We start from the raw sequence: 22053 nt of genomic DNA, 5'->3' as shown, positions 1-22053 counted from the left end.
ATGGAGATTCGAGTCTTGGACAAGCCCCTAAAAAGTTGTCTACTACCTTTAAGCAACTGATTCTCAATCTTATTTTCTGAGTTGTTTTTACATCTTGTTCCAATGGAGGTCCAGTTGTGAAATACTATTTCCATAGCAACTAACTGTAAGAGGAGATTTCATTCCTTGTAGGAACTGAAAATTAGTAGTTCATCTTTTTGGATGATAGGCAAAAAAAAAAAAGTGGTCAACACATTTATGAATAATCTCAAGCATGCTGATCGGTATGTTAAAAAGGCCAATTGCTGGTTTAGTTGGAAACCTGTTAAAGTTGCTGCAAGGGCATTTGAGGGCTGCTTTCCAGTATTACAGGATCACTGAGCCATTTTGATGACCCCTACTTAAGAGTTGGTTGTATCATTGAATTTTCTTGTATGATTCTGTATTTCCTTGCTTTGAGGCTGTTGTTCTACCTGCCAAACTTCAGCAAATTAAGGACAATAAACCTTGAAGACTGAGATTTACCAGTCTTAGAGGCATCTGGAAGCCTTGTAGCAGGGTCAGAGTGTCTACTTATTAGTGGTAAAGGCTTCTCTGCAGTGGAATATGGTTGAGTTTAAGTTTTGTAATTGACAGCCATTCCTGCATTGACACATCAAAATGTACAAAACTGTAACTTGGGGATTATTTTCAGAAGTCAGTGTTGCAATAGAAGTTTTCCATTTCAGCTCTTAAGAAGAGAATCTTAAAATACTTGTTATTGTACCAGTACAAGTATGCAGACGTATAAAAGCTTTTGCTACTGTGCTTCAAGACTGAGATGATGCATCTGACCAGAAATGGAGAAATAGTCTGTGTGTTCCGTGGTGTCTATACCTTATCACCTGTAACATAAAATAAATCACCTGTAACAAAATATGCATATTATGATTGTTACACACTGTAGACAGTGGTCTATAACTAGGGCAGTAACTGTATTATTGTAATAACCAACAATCTGTGGTGGTTTTTTGTAATGAAAACTAAAATCTGCATAATGAGAGCACTACCTAGATGTAGCCCATTTACTATCCTCTTTCTGTTTGAGGAGAACCCTGATAGCTACTGGATAATGGCAAGTTCTTTCATTTTGGAACTCTACTTCTCTGGCTGTTGAACAATTTGAAACTTCATCTTTGTTTTCTTGAAAAATAAAAACTGTCTAATAAGCAAAGTGCAGTTATACTTCTCTCCTTTAGAAAAGTAAAGATTAGGGAAAGATGATGATTTAAACCTTAGCACACTCCTTATGTCAGACATAGTTGATTCCTGCTGGCTCCAACGGCCCTACTGCAGGGCACAGCTGTGCCTCTGGGAAAACATACTCAGAAAGGCAAATTGCTGCACAGCAGATGAGGGTCAGGGGAAGCATGAGAAACAATCCTGCAGCCACCAAAGTCAGAAAAGGAGGAGAGGGAGAAGGCGTTTGATGTGCTGGAAGAGAGATTCCTTGCCAGCTTGTAGAGAAGGCCATGATGAAGCAAGCTTGCTGAAGGTGCACTCCAGCCCAGTGTCTAGACTGTAAATGAAGAGGTAAATAGTATTGGAGTCAGTAGGAACCCTCGATGGATTGGCCTTCAGCTGGACTTGGTGACTGTGAGCCTGGCAGTTCAGCTTGTTTTCTGTCCACATCATGGTCCACTTATCTGCTCTGTACTTCATCCATTTGTCTGTGAGGATGTAAGGACAGTGGTGAAGGCCTCGCTAAAGTCAAGATGAACATCCACTGCTTTCCCTTGTCCACCAAATGCTTAATACCACTGTAGAAGGGAAGGCTGCCAGGTTGGTCAGATAAGATTCCAATTTCCACTTCGTAAATCCATGGTAACTGCTAGTTACCTTCTTGCTTTTCACCTTTGGAAACAGTTTCCAGGTTTACGTTTCCAGGTTTACTTTCCTGATCGCTTTCTCAGGGATCAATGTGAGGCTGACCAGCCTGTAGTTCCCCCCATTTTCCTTATTTCCCTTCCTGAAGATGGGAGCAATACTTGCTTTCTTCCAGTTGTCAAGAACCTCTTTTGGTCACAACAACCTTTCAGAGATGATTAAGAGTCGCTTTGCAACAACACTGGCCAGCTCCCTCAGCACTTGTGGGTGCGTCCCATCCGATTTGTTTAATTGTACCCTACCGTGAACCTCCTCCACTGAAGGTAAGTCTTTCTTTCTCCAGACTCTTGCACTATCTCACAGACCTGGGATTGCTGGAGTTCTCTTACCAGTAAACATCAAGGCAAAGATGTCCAGTACTTTGTCCTTTATGACCAGGTCCCCTTTTCGATTCAGATGTACCAACAGAAGCCCTTCTTGCTGCCCTTTGTGTCCTTCAGCAGATTTAGCTTTGGGGGGCTTTGGTCTACCTAACCCCATTCCTGTGTGCTCAGACAACATCTGTATGTTTCTCCCAAACCATGTCTCTGCTTCTACCTTTTCTATGTGTGTTTTTTGCTTGGTTGGTTGTTTTTTTTTTTTTTGTCAGGGTCTCTTTGGTCAACCTTTGTTTGTTTTCCTGTTCATCTTGGAGGAGGTGATACTTGAAAAATCAACAAGCTCACCTGGACTGCTCTTCTCTCCAGGGCTGTCTCCTACGGGATTCTTCCAAGCCGATCCCTGAACATGCTGAAGTCTGCTCTCCTGAGATCCAGGTTTGTGATCCCGCTTTTTGCTTTTTCCTTTCTCTTAGGATCCTGAACTCCGTAGTCACGGTTACAAGTTTGCCCCCAGAGTTTGCATTCTTTCTTGTTTGTAAGTATGGTCCAGCAGAGAGCGCCTCCCCTCCTTAACCCCTCAGTCACTTGTAGCACGAGGCGCCTTCCAGTTGACTGAATCAGGTCTAATCTACTTCTTCCTGATCAGACTGTTCACAGCATACACCCACTAGAATGTCAACCATGTTGGTCTGCCCTTTAATCCTAACCCAGGAGCTCCCAGTTGGTTTATTGTCCATCCCAAGGCAAAGCTCCATGCATTCCAGTTGCTCTCCCACATAAAGGGCAACTCCTCTTTGTCTTCAAAGTGAGAAAATATACTAGGCAGTAAGAGATGTGTAGGTTCAACACTTGTGCCCATTTCAGCGTCTACATTATAACTAGTTATGTTATCAAAGAGGGTGTTTGCTGTATCTAAAGTAAGATTGCTTTTTATAATGCCTTTAGCAATATGTCAGTCTTCAAAATCTTAAAAGGCAGAAGGAGGGTTGTAACTTGGTGGGGACTGTCTGGGTGGAGTCTGTCAAGTATCAGGTATCGGGTTTTGCTGTTCAGGCAGATGTTAGACTGGAGGAAGCAGTGCTGTAACCCTTGTTCAAATGCCACGGTTCATAATCATTGCATGGGGCACGTTTTTTGTCAACTATCTAGAGTAAGGACCATACTGAGACATACACGAATCGAAAACTTGCATGCGTTGCCAGGACTCTGGTTCTTGAGCCATCGCAGTCAGATGGAGTTGTGCCAAAGGCCAGACTCTTGCAAATAAAAACTTGTGTTGGGTGAATGAAAACCTGTATTCAAAGAAGCCTTGTCCGTGTTGCTTTGCAAACTGGCTTTAGTTGTCTGTTCCTGACTTTTGTTTTTAATGAAGAATTAATACGGAGAGGCTGTGTTTTTGACCTCTTAGTTGAATTAAAAAATGTTAATCCTTTTCACCATCAAGAATTAAAATCTTTCCAAAAATGTGACTAAAGTAAATATGTGAAACTGAGTGCTTAGTTCCTGGCTGATAGAGGTAGATGGAGCTGACTGTGAAACCTTTAACAGTATCTTTCTATTTGGCAGAGTAAATGTAATGCAGTGGGACAGGGGAATAACAAGTTTGTTATATAGTTTCTGCCCTCTTAGTGTCTTCTGTAGGTTTACTGTCCTTTACTTCTACCCTATAATGAGACGCTGATTAATTTTTATTGCAGTGACTCAAGTAAAATGAAGAAATCAGCAAACACTGTTATTAGTCTAACCCTGTATTATCTCTGTTCCCTCATTTTTTCCTTGGTTTTGTCTTAGAAGCTCCCACAGGCTCCTCTAATTACAATTTTCAAATAATTCCCCATATTCCCTAGTGAACAGGTGAAAGGCAGGAGAGAGAAGTTACGAATTCCCTTATGTTGGGCTATAATAAATTTAGTACTAGTCCCAACGCATCCAAAATTAATCTTGACGGTTTGCTCATTGTACTGTGAACTTCTTCAGATAGAAGACTGCCTCAGTGTCTTTCCTGGAACCGATGATACAAATAAATAGAAAAGAAGTGCTGTTACTCTAGCAACAAGAATTGTGAGATAATTAACTCTTGTCTGTCTGATCAGTTCTGGGTTGTGCACTGTTCTGAATCTTGTAATAAGCAGTGGTGGCCTCTGCTTTTGTGACTGTAATACTGGAGCTCAAGATCTTGAGAAGAGTGAGGAAGGCAGTGAGAGGTATGCAGGAAATGGGTAGGTGGAATTCCTGGGAGACAGCTCTAAAGAATAAAGGAGTCTCGGAAGACTGGCAGATCACTGAGGATAGCATCTTCCAAATGCAAGAACAGTTCAAGAATATGTACTTTGACAAGGCTCTCAGTATGGTATGCTTGTGCCCAAGTTGGGATGTTTCATCTTGGTGGACAACAGATGACTAAAAATCTGTTTGGGCTCTGAAGGTGATGGTTAAGAGGTCGTACTCTACGTGGAGGCCAGTAACAAGTCTGGTACTGCAGGAGTCTATACAGAAGCCTGTTGAATGTCTTTAGCAGTGATGTGGGGGAGATGATGGTGTGCACTCTTACCTGTCAAAGACACCAAACTGGGAAAAACAGCTGATATGCTCAAGGGAAGGACTGCCATACAGAGGGACCTAAACAGGCTGAAGGAATGGGCTAATAAGGAACCTTGTGAAACGCAGCAAAGTCCAGCGCCCAGGAAGGAAGAACCCCTTGCAACAGTATAGACAGGACTGGTAGGAGACCGGTAGGAGAGCATCTCTGCTGAGAAGAATGCCCAAAACTGAGGGGAACAAACAAACAGGGTGTTTGGAAGGTGAAAGGGAAATAGGAACAAGGGTGTTGATGAGAATACTTGCCTTGCAGGGTGTATCAAAGGACTGGGAATATTGATTCCTTATCTCCATGCTTCTGCTGTGTTCTGGTCATCTGTGTCTCCTGTCAGATCACTTAACTTTTGTCCCATCTCTTTGTCACTCATAAATCATAGCATTTTGCTTGCCACATTTAGTAGACCTTTGAGTTACTTGGAGCAGTTCTATTAAGCAGTTGCAGTTTTCTGAGACAGTACTCACTTTTAAAAGAAAATGTGATAAAGTTCTGGTTGCAGGGTGATCCAATTTTTCAAATTGCATATGAGGTTTCTCTCCTACCTACTTTGCATTGCTAGACTGTTGGAGTGGACTTGCTTGCTCCCTTCACACACTTCATTATACAAGAAGTGGCTTGTTGCAGATTGCTGAGGTAATGTCAGGAGGAAAAAAAACACGTAACTTTTAAATATCTTCGTAGTATGCTTGCTGAAATAAATCTTGCTAAGCAATGATGTATCAAAATCTTACTGTGGCTGTTCTTCCCACTTGGGGTAACAGATCTCAGCAGTCCTACGAATGGGAGAATTATTTTGGAGCACTTCAATTCTTGTATTCTTTTTTTCATGCATAGATAAAGCTTATACATTCATATTCTTCCATGTGCAAATTGAACACAAATAAATGGTAATATACCATAGACTGTATGGATTGTCACTCTTTTTCTACCTATTTCCCAACTTTTGAGGGATGTCAGTATCAAAGTTGAGTATGAATACATTAATTCTTGGGAATTCATTAAATGCTGATCACTTTTCCCAATCTTCTCCATAAATGTGTTAGCGCTGCTTTAGTTTTCTTTAAAGTTCTGGGTATACTAGAGGCTCTTAGAGCTATTTCTGCTTCAAAAGACATGTAAGTCACAGAAAACCTTGGAGTAAATTAGGAATTTGAGTATGTAGCATTCTGATAAATACACAACTTTCAAGATACTAGTCTTTAGAAAAAAGTATGAGAAGCAGTGAAATATCTTAGCCCTCTCTCTCTGTGTGCTCTGTTTGTCAGGGAAGAACTGAGCTTAACATTGCAGAACATAAGTAGCTCTTCTTTAATGGTTGTCATGGTTAACTCTCACTTTTTCATTGCTGATTCTTATGGAAACTACTTAGGATTGAATTCATGTTTCTGGGGGGTCGTCTTCTGTATTTTGCAACTTTGTTTTTCTAAATAGCTTAATGCAGGTTTGTTAATCTGAATTTTTCTTTACATTGAAAATGATCAATGTGCAAATGTTATTTCAAGACAATTAAGCTTAACATATCCTGAGAGTGAAAAATATGGAATAGGTAACACAGTGTTAAAATGTTCTAGAGGCCAGAGCCAGTTTCTGGCTACAAATACTACTGGTAACTGTCATGTCTGTTTGCTGGACTTCCCAGTTAAGGTGCTTGATGAGAATCCATACTATTATCCCTCAGCAGAAGTCTTCTTCAGCTCAGGGATATAGGTGTTTGTGAGGGAACACGGAGTGGTGACTAATGTCTGTAACAACCATAAAAGAAATAGCTTTTGTTTCACAGTAAAAACCTGTTACAATGCTAATTAGATTATTCATACTATACTTTCTCATTGTAAAACAGAATAAAATATGTATCTTTTTTAATTTGTTCCTCTATTTCTGCATCTTGTTTTTTTACCTGCCTCCAGCTTCTGTGTGCAAAACTTGTTGGGTTTCTTTGGTAATCTGTATTTGCAATGTTCAGTCATACACTGAGCACAGGAAAAAGTTCTCAGAATGCTTTGCTGAGTTGTGCTTCAGACTGTTCGCTGCCAGAGAGATTTGGGTTTGTATGTACTCTGTAAAAAACACGCCTTCCATATACATGTTCTCACACTAACAGTTTTTTCAGAAGCCACAGGCACAATAGACCACTTGACTCACCAATACAACAGTCAGCAGGAAAGGGTAATGTGATGAGATTTAATATTTAGGAATTCTTTGAGCTGGAATTCATAAGTTCAAAAATCTGAAAGTATGCAGGCTCGTAGACTGTTTCCAGATCTTTTCATCTGTCTGTTCTGAAACCGTCTAACTTTTTTGAAACTCAGCAGCTTACTTCTGTTACCTTAGCCAAGCCATTAGTATATATTGTTGCTTCGAACAGATTTTGATCGGTCATCTGTTTTTTTTCCCATATTTTTATTCATATGTGGGTGTATAATATATACAAAGAACACACTTAATAAAATGTCTTCAAAAAACAGCTTGCTTCAATCTCACATAAAATCATTTCTATACCAGACAATGCTGCAAGCTGTGAAACTTACATAACAGCATAAACAAGACCACCCTTTCTTGACAACTTGCAATTAGTGACCTTGAAGCCTTCTGTGGCTCTAGGGATAAAGCAGCAACTCTGTATCCAAATAGACTTAACTGTCTTCCTTTACAGAAAGGGGGAAGTCAAGACTTGATTTTTGCATGAGTGGGTGAAGCAGATCTTCATATGCATTATTCTGCTATGAGGTTATATATTAGTACCCATGGTATTTTAAATAACTCCTTTCCAGGGAAACAAGGATATTCTCTTCCAGGAACTAGAAGACAAAGCCATTAGCTTTTACTTAATTATTCTAAAAAAAAAAAAAAACAAACCTTCTTTCAGTAAGAGAGAGGGATTCGCTTGCTTTTCTACAGTGATGTCTGTGCCTCAGAAAAAAATGAAGATGGCATCGGCCTCCCTCTTCTTTCTTCATTCATCTTCATTATCATCTTTTGCTCTCTGATTCTCTGTAGGATTTCTCTGGGAGAATTCATTTGCATCTTTTGTCTCCCTAAAACATTATTCAGGAATAGGGATGTTAGTTAAAGGCAGCCAGAAATTTTTCTGAAGAGATTTTGCATTAAAATAGTTTTAGATTGCTCTAAGCTGATCTAGAAGTGTAATAAACCAAACTCCATAAATTGTCTTGCTGATGATGCAAAAGGTGTGTGAGCTACTTTATTTTTTTTCCATTAAATATATATAAAGGATGACTGGTATATCTTTTCTCATGCCATTCTTCTTACAGCAGTCTTACTCTCCTTACTCTTTCCTTACATAAAGGAAAAGTTTCTGTCTTGGAGTGATATTTCTGAACACAGAGCATGATGGTGATTTAGGCTAGCAAGGACAGATACAGCTATAGGCACTAGGAGAAATGAGAAACAATCGTGATTTTGTTTACCAAGTGGCTGTGCATGCCAAGGTTTGGATGTTTGAATTCTACACCAGAGACCACAAAGGCATCTGGTGATAAGGGTATATTCTGTGAGAAAAGATGGAATCACTAGGGTAGAAACAGAAAGAAGGAAAGCAGCGCATACTTTCCTTGGTGACTTCATTTCTACTGTGCTCTCCACTCCATAGGCTGATAACAGAGCGAGAATGTGTACCCTTCGTATGTTCCATTCAATTTTCTAGTGAAAGGTACTTACGTCATCTCATAGTCGGTGTTCTTGTCCCCCCGACAGCAGCAGCAATAGGCTATAATACCAATAACTACAATTGCAGCAACAGCTCCTCCAATGATGCCAGCGTAAAGGGCAATGTTCATGGATGCTATAAAGGAGGAGAAATAGAATCACTGAATAGCCTGAGTTGGAAGGGACCCATAAGGATCATTGAGTCCAACTCCTCTCTCTAGACAGGTCTACCCAAAAATCAAACCGTATGTCTGAGAGTATTGTCCAAACACTTCTTGAACTCTGGCAGGCTTGGGGCTATGACCACTTCCCTGGGGAGCCTGTTCATTGCCTGACCATCCTCTGGGTGCAGAACCTTTCCCTAACCCCCAGCCTGACCCTCCCCTGTCCCAGCTCCATGCTGTTTCCTCGGGTCCTGTCGCTGTCCCCAGAGAGCAGAGCTCAGCGCCTGCCCCTCCGCTCCCCTCCTGAGGGAGCTGCAGGCTGCCATGAGGCCTCCCCTCAGCCTGCTCTGTTCTGGACAAACCAAAGGACCTCAGCTGCTCCTCATACATCTTGTCCTCTAGGCCCTTCACCATCTTTGTAGCCTTTTCTGGACACTCTCTAATAGTTTTATGTCCTCCTTATATTGTGGTGCCTGAAACTGCACACAGTGCTTGAAGTGAGGCCACACCAGAGCAGAGCAGGACAATCCCTTCCCTTGACTGGCTAGCAAGGCTGTGCCCGATGCACCCCAGGGTATGGCTGGTCCTTTTGGCTGCCAGGGCACACTGCTGGCTTCTGTTCAACTTGTTGTTAACCAGAACCTCCAGCTACCTCTCCATGGGGCTGGTCTCCTACATCCTGTATGTATATTCAGGGTTGCCCCTTCCCAGGTGCAGGATCCTGCACTTGCTCTTGTTAAACTTGTTACCTGCTGTAACCCCATTTACTATAAACCTTTGTGCTCAACCCATCAGCCAACTGTTCACCCATCACATTATGTATTTGTCTAGCTGTATGCTGGATATTTTGTCCAGAAGGATACTGTGAGAAACAGCATGGAAAGCTTTGCTGAAATCCAAAAAGATTACATCAGTGGGTTTCTCTCAGTCAGCTAGGTGGGTAACCTTATCTTAGAAGGAAATTAATTTCATTAAACAAGACTTTCCCCTAATGAACCCATGCTGGCTGTGACCAATGACAGCATTGTCTTTCAGGTGCTTTTCAGTAACTCCCAGAACAATCTTCTCCATAATTTTATAAGGCACTGAATTGAGACTAACAGGTCTGTAATTATCAGGGCCTTCTTTCTTGACCTTCTTGAAAATCGGAACAGCTTTTGCCAGCTTCAAGTTGACTGGGACCTTGCCAGATTCCCAAGACCACTGAAAAATAGTTGATAGAAGTTTCACTGACATCAGCCAGCTCTCTGAGTACCCTGCGATGAATCCTGTCAGGCCCTATAGACTTAAATGCATCTAGTTGCAGCAGCAAATCCTGCACAGATTCAGCGTTGGCAGGGAGTTTATCATTACCAGTCACAGTTCTCCAGCTCAGGCCTTTGGGGGTCCCAGGGCCCATCATCAATGGTGAAGATGGAGGTGAAGAAGGCATTAAACATCTCTGCTTTGTCTATGTCCCTATCTGTGAGGTGACCATCCTCATCAAGTAAAAGACCAACGTTATCTCTGGATCTCCTTTTGCTGTTAACTTATTAAAAAAAAAAAAAAAAAATGTCCCCCACAGCACTGGCCAGCTTCAACTATAATTGAGCTTTGGCTGCACAAATTTTCTCCCTACAATGGCAAAGAGCATCTCTGTAGTCCTCCTGTGTTGCCTGACCTTGCTTCTAGCATCCATACACTTTCTTTTTCCACCTAATCTCTAGAAGATCCAGGCTTAGCCAGGCCAACCTTCTGCCCCACCTGCTTGACATTTTGGAATTGCCTGCATCTGTGCTCTTACGAAGTAGTACTTTAAAACTGACCAGCACTGATGGACACAATACCTTCAAGAGCAGTTTCCCAGGGGATCTTACCAAGTTCCCTGAGCAGCTTGAATTCTGCTGTCCCCATATCCAGGGTTGAAGTTTTAGTGGCAGATCTCCTCCTACCACCAAAGATTTTAAATTTGACTACCTCATGGTCACTGTGGCCAAGACAGCCACCAACCACCATTTCACCCATGAGAGCCTCTCTGTTTACAAGCAACAAATCTAGAAGGACACCTTTCCTAGTCGGCTCCCTAGGTACCTGTACCAAGAAGTTACCATCAATGTGTTTTAGGAATCTCCTGTACCTGTTTGCATCAGCTGTGTGGTATTCCCAGTTTACGCTTGGCAAGTTGAAGTCACCCATAAGGACAAGGGTGGCTGATCTAGAGGTATCTCTTAGTTCCTTAAGGAGTAATTCATTGGTGTCCACATCCTGGCTAGGTGGTCTATTGTAGGCTCCCACAATGATATTCCCTTTATTTGCTTGTCCCTTAGTCTGTACTCCGAGGCTTTCAACCGTGTCATTGCCAACTGCACGCTCCATACAGCCCAGCCTCTCCAACATATACAGTACCACCACCCCGCCTCACCTGCCCTGCCCATCCCTTGTGAAGAGCCTGTAACCATCCTTCATTAACACCCCAGCCACAGGACTCTTCCCACGAGGTTTTGCTTATGCCAATGATGCCATAGTTCTGGGACTGGGCCAAGGTTTCTGGATCCTCTTGCTTGCTCCTCATGCTATGTGCATTGGTGTAGAACCAAGTGGTGCTTCCCTGTTCAAATCTAGTTTAAAGCTCTGTCGATAAGCCCAGTTAGCTCACCCTGGTCATTAGCACTCCCGTAGGGATGCTTTTTAGGATCGCCCCTCAAGAAAGCAGAATTTTATAATTTTGTTTACACTGTCTTTGCTAAAGCTTTCACGTTTAGATTGGATACATCCTCTGGTACTATTCTTCCAATAAGCAACCTAGTCTCTTACGTGGCACAACGCTGACCGTCATGTTGCAAGATTCCTGTCCCACAATGTTTGTTGAAGTGCAGATGTAAAAGCCAGATGTATCCGCCGAGATGTTCTTCAGAGTTATTTGTTCCCCTGTTGCGAAACACAAACCCAGTCAGGAAAAGAATTACAACAGGGAAGGAAATGGGAACAGCAACCCTTCAATTCTAGCCCAGGAAGGCAGGAGCAATGAGAAGTTATTAAAGCTGATGGATTGCTCCATCTTGCTCAGGAGTTTCCATGCTAGTCTCTAGGTTTTAGTGTGATTTGTGGAAGAACAAAGTGTGCTGTTTTGATTACAGGGAATGTGGCATTTGAATGTTGTTTTTAGAAAGAAAACTGTAGGTGGAGGGGAAAGAAGTATGTATGCTTAGTGAAAGCTTTTTTTTTTCAGCAGGTAAATGGCCAAGAGCCCTCTTTGCCTACAAACATAAGATTGCACAAACCAGTGGTCTGTCTTTGAGAAGTGCCCATCCAATGAATTAACTTGTAAAACAGCAAAAAGTCATTAAATCCTCCAGCTCTTAGGATTTCTGATTTTAATTATCTAGCAGTTTTCTAGTCTGAGAGAAGACATTCAGGCTGTGAAAATAAATGAAGAAATACAGTGACATGGGAATTCTGTGATGCTAGACATTTCCTATCCAACTTAACAGAGCAGAGAACCATATATTAAAACTTAGCTCTGTCTATCAGAGCAGTCAGTTTTTGCTTGTCACATCTCTAGCTGACACTTGTGCAAAGAGTCTGTGCTTTTTCCTTCAGATCTACTGATAAAGGTCCAGATTCCTGCTCTAAAACCTAAAGGCTCCAAAAACTTTTGAGGGGCTTTCCTGTTATTTTCTCTGTAATCCTCGGTTCTTTCCAGCTCTTGGGTGGGACTGGGATTCTGTTTAGTCTTTGCTGACGCCTAGTGCCAGATAGTAAAAGAGCATGCAAACCAACAAATAACAGACTCCACGTGCTTCGTTTCTTAGTCTCAGCTTGCTGCGGAGCTTGCATCATTTTATTTATTTATTTATTTGTTTGTTTATTTGTTTTTTTCCAGTGTGACGTTTATAGCTCTCAGAATTGCAGTCTGTTACTGTAAATCCTCTTATATTAAAGCACAAGTAATTGACTAGTGAGTTGAATTTGAAAAATGCATGTCAGATACCATCAATCTGGGAGTGGCTCCTGAGGGACTTCTGCACAGTGTGCAGCACGAGGACTTGCGTAGCACAAAGTCTTAGCATATTGTTTGTAGTGACAGTAGGGCATCCAGCCATCAGGGGGGCGGGAGACAGCAGGCATGCTTACTGGACAGCAGTGCTGTGATGAAAACAGAAATAGTGTGGAAACGGCTCAGCATAGGCTCCTGTCCCAGGAAAGCACAGAATGAATGCAAGAGTGGGCAGACAGTTGTTGCTTTGAGAAGGCAAATCACGGTGTGTTCAGGGCTGTGCATGATGCATTGGCACCGCTTAGTGGCCAGTCAAGTGAATAAGGTTTGTGTTTCTGTGTACGTTTCATATTTTGCATAATTTATGCAAGAATCACTTGGTGAGAGTTGAATAGCCTATAGTCTGATTTTATTTAGTTTACCTCCTTAGCAGTGCTACAATAACTTAAACCAGGAATGGTAGGTTCAGACACATACTCTGTCTTTCTGGCATTGTATGTATCAGGAAGAAGGGAAGTGGCTTGAATTAATAAATCTGAGTCCTGTGACACTGCTACACTTTAAAGGCTATTAAACCCTTATTTCTGTGTGAATAGTTCTACCAAAGGTCCTGTTATGGAAATTCATATACTTTTTTCCAGATTCTGACTTAAACCAAAAGCAAATAAAACTTGTGGGCTTGTGTGACGGTCCTAAAGAACTGGAAGCCTCTTTTATTCTCAAAGGAGAAATGGTGCAACAGTTTCTCATACCCCCTTCCTCTACGTGAGGAGTCATCTCTGGAAGGAAAGCAGCTTTCAGAGCAAACTTTTTTTTGCCTTCACACTAGAAAGTGATCTGGTCATTGTCAAGAGAGAGGAGATATAAATACCAGTTAGAAAACTGGTTGTTATTTCTCATGCTATCCCACCCTTACATCCAGCAAGTGAGAAGTAATTATTTCTGTTCGGTTCCAAAATGAGCCGTCTTTCTTGCCAGGTAAGAGCTGAAATGAAAATCTTAGTGACTGCTGTTATTTCAAGTAACAGTTCTTTTTGCCCTGCTAAGTTAATGAGGTGTATATGCTGCCAAAAAGACAACTTCTTAAAATCCTAGTCAGAGAACTTCCTAGAAAACAAATTGAAGTTTTTTTTTTTATTATTTGCATTTCAAAATCTTTCCAGTCCTGAACTACAGAGGGCTCAAAGACTTGGCAACTTAGAAATTCCCATACCTTTTGTTGTTTGTAGTACACGGGGCTCATGTTGTACATTGAAGCTTTGCCAGCTGTATGTTGGTTTTGGAGAGCCTTCGTGAGAAATGCAGGTTAGATTGATTGTCTGTCCATATTCTGCTGTGCCCACAATCTTGCATTCTGGCTTGGATGGTGCAACTGAAGGAAGGAAAAAGCAGGAATTTTGTTACTCAGGTGCAGTATTTTGTTTCAACCCATCTCCTGCATTTTTTTTTTCTATTCTTGATGATCAGAAGCTGGCCATGCACCTACCACCTTCTTCAAGGAACTGAAGTGAACTCTTGTCCCTAATTTTTTTGTCCCTTCTTGACACTTGTCAGCCAAGAAGAAATTGTAAGATGCTTTCTGAGGTATCTCTAATAATGTTGGACAATTCACCCTTTGATAACTTGAGTGTGACAAGCCACAGGGGGAGTGGGGAATGACCTGTAATGAGGCAAGGGTTATCAGGAAAGTGAACTATGTAACTCTAAAAACTGTATTTTCTGCAGTCAAGTATCTAAGGGAGTCAGGTGCTTTAAGCCTTCCAACCCACTACTGTAGTAGTAGGAAAAGACCAAAGAGAATTGCAGATTATGATTTACTGGGAAAGGTTTTTTTCTGTTAGAAAATCTGTGGTCTAAGAAACAGTATGGACATTAGAAGGATAGTGGATTATCTAATGGATCTGTTTTTGCCTCCATCATGCTTACTGAGGACGAAAAGACTTGTGAGTGCAGACTGCCGAGGAGGGTCATTCCGTAGACGAACACTGCATACATATGTCCCATTGTCTTCCATGGTTACTTCATTGATGGTGATACTGATGTCCCCGCTCTCTAAGTTACCAGTAAATTGTATTCGGTTTTCATAGCCTTTGCCATACTGTACAAGTCCATCAAAATACCTAGTGACAGCATCATCCTGTCAGAGAGGGACGGAAGCTAGTCAATGTTAGTTTCTTCTGTGCAAGTCTATAGCCTAACTGCATGGATTAGCCTGCTCTTAAAATAAAAGCAACTTGGAAAAGAGCACCTTAAAACTGCCCCAGGCCGAGAGAACCTTGGAAGTTCAAAAGAGTCAAGCTTCCTGTCTGGAATCCCCTTCTACCTTATCTGGTCAGAAACAACTGATTTCTTTTGCTGGGTTATATTTACTTTCCTCTCCATGACAGGACACCATGAGACTTTTCTGACATCCATATGTCAATCAAATTCCCCTGTGATTACATACACTCCGTTGCTTTCTTCCAGCAAGGATCTTTGGTGAAGAAACCCTTAGCAGTTACTGCAAGGAGAGCTCCAAGTGCTGCTTCTCCTCTCAGTAATTCCCAAGAAGCTGAGGAGAACTTTAGAAGTGTTTTTTATCTTCAAATACTCCCTGTGAAAGTAAGAGATCTCTCCATGTACTATTATCAATAAAAATATTTATAAAATATCAAAGATATATATGTAGGTATACTACATACGCAAAAATATACATAGCTTTTTCTAAAGCATCTGAACATTTCATCTATGTTAATAGATGGTATATACAGTGATGTATATATGTACATAGAAGGTATATACAGTGATGTATTCTCCATATACAGCTGCAAGACCAAGAGAGAGGGAAAAGAAAGGTATGGGTTTGCCTAATACCACGCAATAGATTTGCATTAAATTGAATCAAGATTCAGAGTTTCTAATTGCATAGTGCTGAGATTAAAAAGTCTTGAAGGAATCCTTTTCTTCCAACTCACATTCCCACAGTCCCGTTTCCATCTCTTCTCCCACCCCCCTATTAGATGCTCTATCATATGTTTCTTAATACAACTTGATTTACCGCACTATTGATTTTCTTCCAGACAACAAAATCTCCTGAGATGACGGAAGCACCAGTATTAAACTGACAGCGGAGAGTAGCGTTGTTCCCTCGTGCCACCTGTAATTCCTTGGCAGGTGTTTCCACAGTAAGGGTATGAGCAGTCACCAGAACTAGGAAGAGAATACATTCTTTAGTCAGCAAAATTAATGGCATCTGATTTTCACGTTTTGTCTCTTTGGCTTTCTTACACGCCACAGTAACCCACAACTTCCCCTCTGATATCCACGACATTCCCCACTGAGCAGGAGGCAACATATGCTGAGGCTGATTGTCTATAGGAAGCTGCCTCACAGATTGGCTAAGAACTAAACTGTGCCTTCTTTTTCTCACTTCCCTCTTCTTTACCTGTGGATTTATGAGCCCACTTTCAGCGTGACTGACATGGTTTGACAGGTCCTAAATGTACAGAGGGAGACCGATAAACAGATAATACAGGTGCATCAGCACTCTTAAGGATTCAGACAAAACTTACAAATTGATAATGTCAAATTTCAGGGAGCAGGAAAACTGTCAAATAACTTCCACCAAACCAAGTTCATAGAGAAGTGACATTTTGTGCTAGAGAACCAGAACACATTCATGAAATGCCCTGAAACAAAACAAAGCAAGACCCAAGAAAGCAAAGAGAACTTGAAAGAAAAAAAAAAAAGGTGTTTAAAAATGAGTAGGGTGATAGCCACCTTTCTCCAAAAAACATCGCTCCTGCCTGTGGAGTACAGGAATAGCAGAGTTGCGTAGAACAGAAATCCCTCTGGGCCCTGGTGAAGCATGCAGGGTGCAGTCTAGGTGTTTATTGTATGCTGTATTCCTTTTGCCTTGATGCTTAATTCATCATACTTGAGCATTAGGTAGCATCAGCTCTTAGCTATTCTCAGAACTTTGCTGGAGGTTTTCCTCTGCCCTGGCCTAGATGACCTTCACGTCTGTGGGAACCTATGTTTAAAAACACCTGCTTTGTCCTCATAGTTTTTGTTTGTTTTTTTTTGTTTTTTGTGGGGCACTAAAATGAATCATCTGAAAACTAAGCCTGAAACTAGTTAGGTGGGGGGGAGCGAAAGGGAACGCTGCTCAGAGGCACTCCCATGACAAGGAGGAGCAAGGTCCAGTAGGGAGGAAGGTGGAGGAGGGCAGAGATGTATGATCCCCTGAGAGGGGCATGCTGTGGTGGTGATGGTTCGCTTCTGGAAGAACCAGGCTGAGTCAGTGTTCCCCAGAGAAGATGGGACTGAAAAGGCACCAGCAAGCCTTGGGTCCACTCAGCCATGTCTCTGTCCAGATTAGATCCATGAGGAAATGTGCGTGAGGGAGAGAACAAAGGACGTCTGGATTCCACTTTGAGTTGCCCATGGATTGTAAATACATGCTTTTTTACAAGAGGTGATCACAGACATGCCTTAGGTCAACAGCAACAAGCCATCAGCAAATTCAGCACTACAGATCATTGACTACAGCAGCAGTGAACTATAGTGTCCATTAAAAAATAACAGTGTAAGGACCCCAAAAATTTTGTTATCACTGTCTTAGAGCAACATAGGTCAGCTGGCACTGGGACCTGCTCCCCCTCAGAAGGGCAAGAGCTTCTGTAACAGCTACCTGGATCCAGTCTGTTCCCCATGGCAAATGGCCCTTCAAGCCCCCTGTTAGAAGTGGCCTATCCTGTCAGAACTGCTGCACCTTCCCTCTCCTGAGGTAGGGTGGATGGGAATTACCACAGCAGCCAAACTCAGTGGTGCCCTGGTAAGAAAAGATCTGGCCACTTGGCCAGGATGCCTCTAGCTGAAGTTGCCACCTTTGTGTGTTCTCAGCTCTCAATTGAGTTGTTCTGTGGGTTCATGCAGTTAATTATTAAATGTTCATTTTAGTTTCTTCCTCTGTGACATAGCAGAAGTGGTTTCTGTTCTCTCAGGGACTGATTCATCTATAGCTGTTGACAGCTATAGAGGAGAACCAGCAGGGCAAAGTATTTCCAATGTTCCTTTATTGCAGCCACTCCCAGGTTCTCCTCTGCTCTGGAGCAGCCAGTACAAGGGCGGTGTTTCCATAGCCCCAGGTTTTTTTTCTGTCTGTTTCTAGTGATTCCCTCTGCTTGAGAGACATCTATAAAAGCCATCTTGTCGCCTGTCGCGACTGGATAGAGATGCTTTCCTGCATTTAGGTGGAAAGTATCATAGTCTGTACTATGAAAAGGAGCTCAAACCAATTTCCTGATCCTTTTGTCACAAACTGACTCCAGTAGGCCGGGGTTCACTGACAGGTCATTAACTCAGCCCTGAGGCAGAGAAGAAACTGCCCAGCCCTAAGGCTTCAGTCAGAAGTGCTTTGCCGTCATCAAGTTGGATGACCGAAATCCTACAATAAATTAGATTTGGTTGGTTTTGTTTGCTTTTATCCCCAAACATCTTCAGTGCAGAGTCAGGGAACATCGATGTACTGGAGAAGCAGCTGATAACAAGCAAGATGACTTATTTGTGTGTTGCTGTCATCCTTGTGCCTGACATCTTCTGATGCTCTCCCATTTTTCATCTATTATATCTCTTTCTTGCTCCCATGTTGCCTTTGTTACATCTCCTTTTGGCTCTCAGGAAAGTTTCATGGCTTCATTCTGGAGTGCCATTTACTCGCACTGATTTCTTTCCATCCCCTTCTCACCACATTTTACTCCTTCACAAAGTCACCAACAGCCAGCTAGTTACAGTTAGCATGTCTAAAAATTGGGGTTTCTTTATCAAAGTTTGATTTTTTTTTCCTGAGCTAAAACAGAGTCTATTCAGAATACAGCTGAAGGATCAGGATGGTCGATTCTGAAAGAACTTCAGGAAAGGAGAGGGGACCAATAAACAATAGTGCAAAGGAAGAAGACAATCAAAGCAACATGTTTACTTTCACATTCACTGTTGAATAAATATTAATACATAGTATAAAAACACACTGAAGGGCAATTAGTAGAGCTGAAAACAATTAAAGGGATATTTTGTTTGCTGAAAAAATTGAGATTCTAACCAAACAAACTTATTTTCACTGAGTTGCCTTGATTGATTAGACTAGCGAGGAACTTAGGAAAAGTTGAAATGTGTTAATTCACTTTTAAAAGGAAATACTCTGATTTTTAACTTCCACTGAAAAACTTAGCTGGAATTTAACTCCAAAGTGGGAGAGTAGAAACCTCTTAAATGTGGTATTTGCAGTAAAATTAAGTATTTTGTTTGATTCAGAATGACCGTTTGGGATTTTTCATCCAACAAGGACACAGTATCAGTTATTCACACAATCGCAGTGAGAAGTTCAGCAGAAGTTAGCCTGCACTGAGAGCTTGACATAGGTCGTTCAAGGTAGCTCTTGCACCCCAACACTGCACTGCAAAGTGCTGTGTAGTTTCTCTGCTCTGGTCCACTGCAAGAATCTACTATAACTTCTCCAAAAATTGTTCACAGGCCAGTATTTTAACAGTGAATTATTGTTTGAGTCCTGCCCAAGCAGGCAAGAAGAGCCTCACACAACATACATATTTTTGCACCAAAAGGTTTACCATCCGTAGTTTAGATGGCATGAAAGATGAGAACAATTAAAAAGGAGAATGAATACCAATGGTGTTATGCAATTTACATATTGATCGCCAAATTATTACTCAAGTCATGTTTGTTATATATGGAACACAGCCACCTTTTCTAATTACATTAAACCTCACGAATTTCTTTCTTGTGGGTTTATTTGTTGAAGCACAATTTTCAGGATTTTTGATTTCCATGTGAGTAGCTTTTTTAGAAGTCTGCAAGATGGTGTATAAGCATTTGTATGAGAAGACAACAGGTCAAAAGCAGTGGAACTTAGAGTGCAGGTTCTGCAAGGCAGGATGAGAAAGGGCGAGTCTGACGAAGGCCAAGGGCGAGCTGGCTGATTTATATGTGTAGGTAGGGGTCGTTGTGAATCCCCTTGACATGTATAATATATAGAGATCACAAGTCATATCAGAGTATATATAAACAGTAGGATTTAAACTTATGGAGGCATATATTACATGCAGATTTACGTAGAAAAAAAAAAATAAAACCCATGGCCTTTTCCACTTCTGGTTAAGGAAGTGCTTTTTTTCAGAAATAAATGCTGTATTTAACAGAAGCAATTAAAATTGATTTCAAAAACATGTTTTTCAGCCTCCTGAAGAACAGCATTCTTTTCGTGTTCCTGAAATTATCTTGCAGCTTTAAGAGATGCCTGCAAGTCTGGACATTCAGCACAGAGAAAGTAAATAGACCCGCCTAATCATAAACATGCAGAAACTTTTACTAAACAAAGCCAAGTCCCCAATGCTGCTCAGGTTTTGTGGTGCTGTTTCCTTCTACCCAACCCTTGAGGACATAACCAAATTAGTACTCACCTGCACTGAAAACAAAGAGCTGAAGCCCTTTCATTGCTCTCCTCCTCCTCCTTTCCCCTTTGTTTCACCTCAAGGTGCTCTTCCTTCTAACTTGCAGGTGGCTAAAGAAGCAGTTGGCTTTAGCTGAAGGCTCCTTCACACTGGCATCATGGGTTCACTTCCTCCGTCTCTTGTAAAGTGCAATTCTACTACGCCACTCCTCCTGGCCAGACTGACAAGGCAGATTGCCAGTAAGCTTTGACATCTGTTGCTGCTCTCTGCCCCTTCCCTTCTTTTGAACGTCCTTCCTCAATTAAACTGCCCTTATGAGTCTCTCCTATCACGTAGAGACATAAAGCGAGAGAGGAGGCAACCCAAAGGGTGCGATTATTGGGAGTGTACAACACAATTGAAGTCATGCATGTTTTGACATGGGGGACAATACGTCTAATTCATCTTAAATATTTATGCGTAGGTAGCATAATGCTAACACCAGCTCCTGTTTGAGAAGACAGAGGAAGAACCTTCCGTCAAGATCCCATCTCTCCCACCTAAGAGGGCAGCACCCGGCCATGTTCAGTTTGAGTGCATCTATGAATGGGTGTATTGATCTCCAATGATAGATGCCAGACTTCTTCAGCTTGTTACTTTTTGCTATGTTTTCATGTACATACATTCATTAGCAAAGATTTCTAGCATCCTTGTGTCTTTTCTGCATGGCCACCGTAATCCCATAAAGCAGCAACTTGTAGCAAATAGTAAGGAACAGCTTCTAGGCTGCATGCTGTTTGTGTGTTCTCAAGTCTGTAACTTAGGCAGGTCCTATCTTCATGTCTACATGGGAACAGTTGTGATGGATTTTCAGGTCTGGCCATAATCCCCTGTTGCAGTTGTATCCTAACGAATCATGAACAGGATTTTCAGAAGCAATTCAGTGACTTAAAAGCAACACTTTTTATTGGGTGTCAATGGGGTATGTGCTCCTGCAACATTTAGGTCCTTTAAAAGCCATGTTCTCCAATAATATGGAAGTCCATAAGCAAACATTTTCAGGTCACTTCCTGCCTCATTTAGCAGTAATGAACAAGAACACATGTGATATTGCTTTTGAGAAGTGGCTAACAGTGGCATTGCCCAGAGAAGACAGCTGTAAGATCAATACAGTTCATCCCCTTTTGGTACATGAAACCATTAGGATCTGTTCAAACCTGTAATCCGAAATCCATTTTCCCTTTGGTGTGACATGCAAGATTCAATCTATCACTTTTTCTTGTTCTTGCTTGCCCACCCCAGTAACTGTTTAAATACAAGTCTGGGCTATGAGTACACAAAGACCTGAGTTCCTGTTTCATGGCTTTTCCCTGTTGTGATATAGCATCCCTGCAGATGTGTCCCCATCCCCAGGTAGGGATGCAGCACTCAAGTAAGAAGCAAGGGGGAGAGGCACAGTATGATGCAGCAGCAGAGGTATCTGTGGTATGAGGTAGATCCGTGTCCTTTTCTACATCCTTTCTTCTTTGCTTGTTTGTTTGCAAAATGAATCAACAGTGGGATGTCACTGCATGACTCAGAACTGGAGACACCGGTACAAGTAAATAACACTTCAGCTTTCATCATGTTCTGCCCCAGCTGAGCCTGGCCCACAAGATTTGCTGGGGAGTCAGCGAGTTGGAAGGGGAGGTTTCCTCTTCGAATTGGCATCAAGGGAAGATGCAGTGTACCCAAGTCCTTGCCCTTCCAAAATGGAAATTCCACTTGCTTCTAGTGAGCCTGGAGTGGCTCACCCTGCACTGCGTTTCCCAAGGACATCAGAGATCGTACCGGCCTCTCAGGTTGTGCTCGGCAAGGTCCCAGTTGTGTGGAGGCTGCCTGAAGTCAGAGACCTGGCCTCACTGGCCCCGTTCTCCTCTCTGTGTGCCTCCTGTAAGGAGGAAACGTGGGGGGACCCGTCCCACAGCGGGGAAGGAGTTAAACACTTGACCAGCTGCCGTGT

The 22053-nt window shown here is 42.0% G+C and overlaps 1 protein-coding gene across 1 annotated transcript; it reads right to left on the bottom strand.

Annotated features, from left to right (window-relative positions):
* Positions 1 to 7205: 7205 nt before the first annotated feature.
* Positions 7206 to 20364, bottom strand: GPA33 (glycoprotein A33). The gene is made up of 7 exons (XM_035315260.1): positions 20082 to 20364; positions 15665 to 15816; positions 14554 to 14764; positions 13841 to 13999; positions 11445 to 11558; positions 8500 to 8623; positions 7206 to 7856 (listed from the first exon to the last, which is right to left on the bottom strand). Exons 1-7 carry the CDS (start codon positions 20113 to 20115, stop codon positions 7775 to 7777), a joined length of 876 nt encoding a protein of 291 aa, XP_035171151.1. The 5' UTR covers positions 20116 to 20364; the 3' UTR covers positions 7206 to 7774.
* Positions 20365 to 22053: the final 1689 nt, after the last annotated feature.

Source organism: Oxyura jamaicensis, chromosome 1 (assembly GCF_011077185.1).
Source record: "Oxyura jamaicensis isolate SHBP4307 breed ruddy duck chromosome 1, BPBGC_Ojam_1.0, whole genome shotgun sequence".
NCBI classification, from domain to species: domain Eukaryota; kingdom Metazoa; phylum Chordata; class Aves; order Anseriformes; family Anatidae; genus Oxyura; species Oxyura jamaicensis.
Note: the sequence above shows the minus strand (reverse complement) of the source record. Positions and strands in the feature narration are given on the sequence as shown.

Bases quoted from the DNA above. Each gene is read 5' to 3' on its own strand.
- GPA33 (XM_035315260.1), bottom strand. From the start codon at position 20,115: ATGAAAGGGCTTCAGCTCTTTGTTTTCAGTGCAG. The intron at 15,817-20,081 runs GTGAGTACTAAT...TTCTCTTCCTAG, and splicing joins GCTCTTTGTTTTCAGTGCAG to TTCTGGTGACTGCTCATACC. The intron at 14,000-14,553 runs GTAAGCATGATG...TCCTTCCTTCAG, and splicing joins CACAAGTCTTTTCGTCCTCA to TTGCACCATCCAAGCCAGAA.